Source organism: Bos javanicus, chromosome 16 (genome assembly GCF_032452875.1).
Source record: "Bos javanicus breed banteng chromosome 16, ARS-OSU_banteng_1.0, whole genome shotgun sequence".
In the NCBI taxonomy this organism is placed as follows: Eukaryota; Metazoa; Chordata; class Mammalia; order Artiodactyla; family Bovidae; genus Bos; species Bos javanicus.
The window spans coordinates 61,783,085-61,789,084 of record NC_083883.1 but is presented as its reverse complement, the minus strand read 5'-3'; the positions used below and the strand labels follow the sequence as shown (position 1 = coordinate 61,789,084).

The following is a 6,000-nucleotide window of genomic DNA, read 5'->3' as shown; positions in this document are numbered from 1 at the left end:
TCTGGTCCTCACCGCACGCCTCTCACGATATCACCATCCCTGCTGAGCTCAGGAGCGGGTCCCCAGACTCTCTGGCCTTCCCTCCTCAGGCTGTCAGGGTCTCCTCAGGCATCAGAGTTGGGGACTTAAGGCAAACTACAGGGGGGGACACCAGGGCCTGGACAGTGAGGCTTGGGGGGCAGGCTGCTCCCCAGGGAGACTCCCCACCATCAGCCGAAGGCTCCTTCCACCTCAGGAGGCAGCAGCAGCTATGCTTCAATCCCCTTTCCCAACACATGACACATCCCTCCTGGAAGTGAGCTCTGATTAGGGCAAGAAAAGGGATGGGGGGTGGCAGGGGGCACAGCAGAGGGAAGCCGGAAGGGAGAGGAAGCTGGCAGATCTCAGTGCAGAGAAAGGACGCTCTGGGCGCTGAGAAGGGGGTGTTCAGTCTTCAGTCCGTGCCCCGCTGCCCCTTCCCCCAGGTAAGGCACCGAGGACCCTGCGGGGGTTTCTATTTCAAATTTCTCCTTTATTTTGGACATTTGCTTGGTTGTGACTCCAAGTTATCAAAGATGCAGGGCAAGAATTCTGTAGCAGGAGCAGTGAAGTGGAGAGAAAACTTGGTGAGAGCAGGGGGTCTCTGTCTCTCCGCTTCCTCTTTAGGGTGCAGTTTGAAAAGTGTCCAAACAGTGTCCCAGAGCACAGACTCGGTGGCCAAAAAGTACAGTGCAGTGGAGTGGGGTGAGCTTCCTCTTCCACAGGCAAGGTCCTTGCAGCTGCTGGGAGGCTGGCGGGCAACCTCGAGGCTGTGCCCGGAGCAGCGTTGCGCAGTCGGGGCAGGGGGAGCCGCGGCCACCATCTCTCCAATGCCTCAAACTCAGATGTTGACTTATGGGTTGACTGAGGCTGGGGAAGCTCTGGGAGGAGAGAGAGACTGCACAAAGATGCTTTTCACTCCAGGATCTCAAAGAATGAGGGCCAAGAAGCACATTAAGAGTTGACTGGGTCTTGACTTCTCTGAAGGTGGGAGGTACTGGAATTTTGGGGGTGAGGAGGGACAGCCCCTGATGTGGTTGTGCAACTGTGGAATCCCGGGGCAGCAAGACACTGGGGCTGGCCATCAGGAGGAGCTAGGGTGGCCAGGCCCAGCAGCTCACATCAACGGGTGTGCTTAGCCCAGGAAGGGCTGTCAGTGGGATGGGTGTGGGGATGTGAAAGCCACTGTCCCTAAGCTGGTCCCTCTGGGCTCTGGGAGACAGAGCTGATTACCCCCACTGAAAGCTGCTTCCTAGTAGCAGAGAACTTGAAGTCACCCAGTAGGAGGGTCAAACGTGTTGGCTTTTTTCTGATGTTAAAATTGTTTCGCCAGCTAACCCTGCAATGTACTGTGGTCTTGGATCCATCAACATGCATCCGTGCACACGGGATCAGGCAGTTGGAAAGTGTATCCAGCCCCCTGCCAGGACTAGGGCGAGAGAGAGTGGTCTGGCTGGCAGGACTTTTCGGGGAATCCTGGTTTCCTGGAGCACTAAAGGGCCTTCAGAGTCCATCTGGGCGAGTCCCATTTCCCTGGAGGAAATGGGGTCTCAGAGGAGATAAGGGACCGGTCCTCAGAGGACCCAGAGTAACCCAAATGTGACCAGACCCTAGGTCCTCTGGTTCTCAACCCAGTTAGCCTTGATTCCAGATTGAGATGCAAGGTGAGAAGTGCCCAGAGGGATGCAAAGGTGTGGCGAATTCTCTTCCCCTTCATGCCTCCCCCAGCTGCACCCTCCCTTTCTCAGATGCAAAAATCAAAATTCAGCAAAAATTGGCCAAGGGGCCTGCTCCCTTCTTGTCCCACACACTGCAATGACTCAAGAGAGGCTGGGGGTTACTAATGCCCTTAGGAGGGGGTGGGCAGCCATCCCTTACATCACCTGGGACACTCATCAGATGCAGCCACACAAACAGCATAAGGCCACAGCTGAGTTATATCTGGGATCTGGACTTGGGGCTGGAGCGACCCAGCAATAAACAGGCCCTCGTTCAGAGACTGAGGGTTGGGTCAGCAGAGGGAGGGTGGCCAGCGTGGAATCTGATTGCTGAGTCAAATCTGCTCCCATCCTCGGAGCCAGCGCTGCCATCCCTGATGGGAAGACGGGGTGCTGGTCTATGGCCTCACAGCTGGATGCCCAGGTAGGATACCGGGTCTCCGGAGGGGCTTCCACGTGGCAGGATCGTTTCACGGGAGACTCCGCAGGCGCTTCCTGTACCCATCAGTGGCTGCTGTGGCTGCCACCCTGATCACCTGTCACTCCTGCTGTCTGGAGGCTGACTTTCTAGCTGCCACATCACTCTTCTGCTCTGCGGTTCCTGAAGGTGGCAGAGCCCTGGTGAGCGCTGGTGATGGTGGTACGTGTGCACACACCTGGTGGTAACAGGCGTGTGTGTGTGTGTGCGCACACACACCAGGTGGTGATGTTTGTACACACTTGGTGGTGACAGATGTGTGTGTGTATACACCTGGGAATGCACAGGTCCTTGCAGGGCCGCATCGAGGCACCACACTCAGCGTGGTGGACCAGGGCCCCAGACACCATCGGCAGGCTCTCCTTCACTAAGCTACTCAAACTCTAGTAACAAAACTTGGAAAAGTTTCAACAGCCGGGATAGCTGGTTCCCAAGGCAGAGAAAGAGGATTTGTGGGGAGACAAGGCTAGACATCCATGTTGGGTGCATTCCCTGCAAGTAACCTTATGCCATGGCCTTTAAAGTCTAGTCGCTATGTTCCGTGAGGATGGGGGCAAATACAAGCATGTTCAGGAAGTAGCATCTGTGTTGGAACAGCTACAGGAACTGCAGTCTCTAGGAAGCTGAAGTACAAAACGAGATGGTGAACTAGCTCCTGGATTCATTGTGGCAAGCAGGTCCCGAAAAAGCCCTTCAATCCTTGCCCACCCTTCCCGAGTTCTGCCAAGGCCTCAGGTCTGGCCTCTCCCCTTGCCCTCACCCCCCACTTTCTCCTTTCATCCCCCAAGGACTCTGGAGACCTCCGGAGCCTTTGCTTAGCTTCCCCTGGGCTCCTGCTCGTCTCCTCAGAGTCTGGCAAAGCCAGGGGACAGAGGTAAGTGTGAGGGCTGTGGCCACGCTGGCCTGGCCGGAGAAAAGTCCCAGCAGAGAAACCAGCCAGGCTGCCAACATGACCTGTCAGGCCCCCTTCCTCTGGGCCATGGGGCCAGCCCCTGCCCTGGTTCTCAGTGCCCTCAACAGCCTGAATCCAGGTGAGCCTTCCACTGTGGGGCAAGGAGAGCCAGAAAAACTGAGAAGGTCCTTGCAGGCTGTGGGAGGGGTCGTCCACTGTCCCCATTGATGATCCTGGGTGGGGAGCAGCAGTGTTGGTGTGTGTTGGGGGCGGGTCAGGGGTGAAAGGGGTTACACGTCTGTACTAATAGCCCTTGGATTGGTGAAGGCCTCGCGCCCAGAGCCTGGCCACGTCACCGGGTAACTCTGGGGCGCTGCCACTTGGAGAGATGGGGGTCCCCCCTCCTTGTAGTAGGTGGGAGCAAAGGAGAGCCTCTCGCCTCCGCCCCCGTTGGGCACCATGTCAGCCGTCCGTATGTAAAAGGGGGAGCTGTATGGGGAGCAGGCGGTGCAGTGGCCGGCCGCCACCCTGCACGGCTGGCCGCAGGGCTCGCCGGGGACGGGCGCCAGGCTGCCTCGGCCATCCAGAGCCTGGGAGCTGCAGGCATTGCAGGCGGGGCCTCTGGGGTGTGTGGGCAGGTCGTGCTCCTCCTCCCCTTCCTCGTCTGCATCCTCCGCTCTGCTCTTCTTGCAGCAGTAATACTGAGGGGAGAGAGGGGAGGGCTGCCTGAGGGCGGGGTGCTCCCCTCTGAGTATGCGCAGATACCCGCGCCCCTGCTCCGCCGAGGACCCTGCCCAAGCCCTTGGTCAACCCTGGATATACAAGTCAACACCAGGAGCCCACGGTCCACAGCGAAGTCCTCCCGGCCCCGCAAGATCAGTTCTTCTCGCTTCCTCCACCTACTTCCTGTGTATTAACTCCAGGTGGCTGTTGAGAGGCTTCCCAGCTGGCGCTAGGGGTAAAGAACCCACCTGCCAATGCAGGAGACTTAAGAGATGCGGGTTCGATCGCTAGGTGGGAAAGATTTCCTGGAGAAGGAAATGGCAACCCACTCCAGTATTCTTGCCTGGAGAATCCCATGGACAGAGGAGCCTGGCGGGCTACAGTCCATGGGGAAGCAAAGAGTCGGACACGACTGAGCAACTTAGCATGCACGTGGTTGAGAAAGGCGGGGAGGCAGAGAGGGAGGGACATACAGATTCCACTGAGCCCAGGCTGGGGTGCTGGGAGCTGCTTTCAGTCTCCCCACAGCGGTGTCCTTCCCACTAATCCTGAAATCTCAGACCTCTGGGAGACACCACACAAGGAGCCGGTGCTTTCCCAGCTCACTGTCTCGGGTGCCCAGTATGCAGGCTGAAGAAAAGCTCCTTTCTGACCACCCTGCAAGGTCCAGCCCCCTCAACATAAGCCTCCCACTTTCTAGGCTTGGGGCTTTGTCGCCTCCACGCTGGGGAAGTGGTTTGCTGGCGGCCTGTGGCCCTGGGCCCCGGGCACTGACCTGGAGCCTACAGTAGCACAGGACGGCAATGATGCAGAGGAGGATGACCGTAGCTAGGATTCCGCCAGTGATCACAACTGTTCCCGCTGTCATCCGCCCGACGCCCCATCAAACTCTGCAAAGACACGTGGGGGAGAGGTGAGGGCAGCTGACCTTCCTCAGCTGGAGGCATGGTGGGGAGGGGGGACCTGAGAGCAGGGAGGGCCCCGGGGGTGGGACGCCAGGAGCTTCCTGCAGACTCAGCGGCCAGGCCAGCCTAACCTGGGACTCACAGCTGCGGGAGGGAAGAGAGGCGGAGGAGAGCTGACTGGCGGTGTAATTCTGCTCCCTGTTTCCATCTAGTTTCAAAGGTTCTTGCTGTCTTTCTGCTTTAATTCTCCTCTCCCCACGCCCCCCACCCCATGGGACTAAGACACGGAGAATAAATAGCTTCTGTTTCTGAGGGCTTAGCCTGTGTGAGGCACTGTGCTGAGCACGCCCCTGGTTATCTCAGTTAATCTTCAAAATCACCTTTCGAGATAGTTGTTAATTATCCCTGCTTTACTCACAATGAGCTGAGGCTCTACTTGATCTGGCTGAGAGTCCACCCAGCCTGGTTCACCCCCAGTGGCCAGGCTCTTGATCACTGCCCTCTGGGGCACAAACACCCATGGTCCCCGAGCCCTTGACGTAGGTGGAAGGCACAGGGTCTGAGCCTCAGAAGTTCCACTTGGTTCTGCCCTGGCTCCAACCCACACTCATTCGGGTGGCATCTGTCCTCTCTTTCCAACTCATACAGGAAACAAGAGCAAGGTGAGCTCAGAGGGAGCCGGCAGGCACATTCCAGCTCCTGGAAGGTTGGGGAGAGGCTGGGGAGACAAGTCCTGCTAAGGGGGGCTGGGTGGGGCAGAGGCATGCTTTGGATGTGAGGCTGTCTGATGGCTGACTCCCCTTTCAGGTCACTGGACAAAGATTCTTGATCCCCCCAGGCACACAGGGACCAAGGCTGACTCTGCCAATGGAGCAGGAGGATGGGAGGAGACTTGGCATCTTGAGGACAGAATGACCGCAAGCACTTACGTTCATAAAGGGAACGGTGACCTGCAAGACAACAAAAGAGACGGAGATGATGTTAGAAGAGTGTCATCCTGAAAAAGGCCCCAAGGGTTAGATTAGTCGCTGGGCTCCACCTCACCTCACCCGGCTCTCCCGGGTGCTCTGTCATCAGTAGGCCCACTGGTCCCAGATCTGAGTCTCCAGCTTGCAGCTTGAACCCAATTGTGACAGGCCAAGTCATTACCCTGTCTTCCAGTGGGCGCCCCCACCTCTGCCGACCTCTGAGTTACCGGTTCTACTGGAGCTGCCACAAAGGGTTTTACAGGTTGTTGCTCTCTCAAAGGGCAAGCGGGGGCTGGAA

The 6,000-nt window shown here is 57.7% G+C and overlaps 1 protein-coding gene across 3 annotated transcripts in view; it reads right to left on the bottom strand.

Annotated features, from left to right (window-relative positions):
- Positions 1 to 490: 490 nt before the first annotated feature.
- Positions 491 to 6,000, bottom strand: part of LOC133228047 (protein FAM163A) — a 102,773-nt gene continuing 97,263 nt past the window's right edge. For all 3 annotated transcript variants that reach the window (XM_061383357.1, XM_061383355.1, XM_061383356.1), the window contains exons 3-5: positions 5,664 to 5,684; positions 4,605 to 4,719; positions 491 to 3,807 (exon numbers count right to left, since the gene is read on the bottom strand). In XM_061383357.1, the coding sequence (XP_061239341.1) occupies positions 3,397 to 3,807; positions 4,605 to 4,697 (504 nt within the window). In that variant the 5' untranslated portion in view covers positions 4,698 to 4,719; positions 5,664 to 5,684 and the 3' untranslated portion in view covers positions 491 to 3,396. The remainder of the gene's footprint in view (positions 3,808 to 4,604; positions 4,720 to 5,663; positions 5,685 to 6,000) is intronic.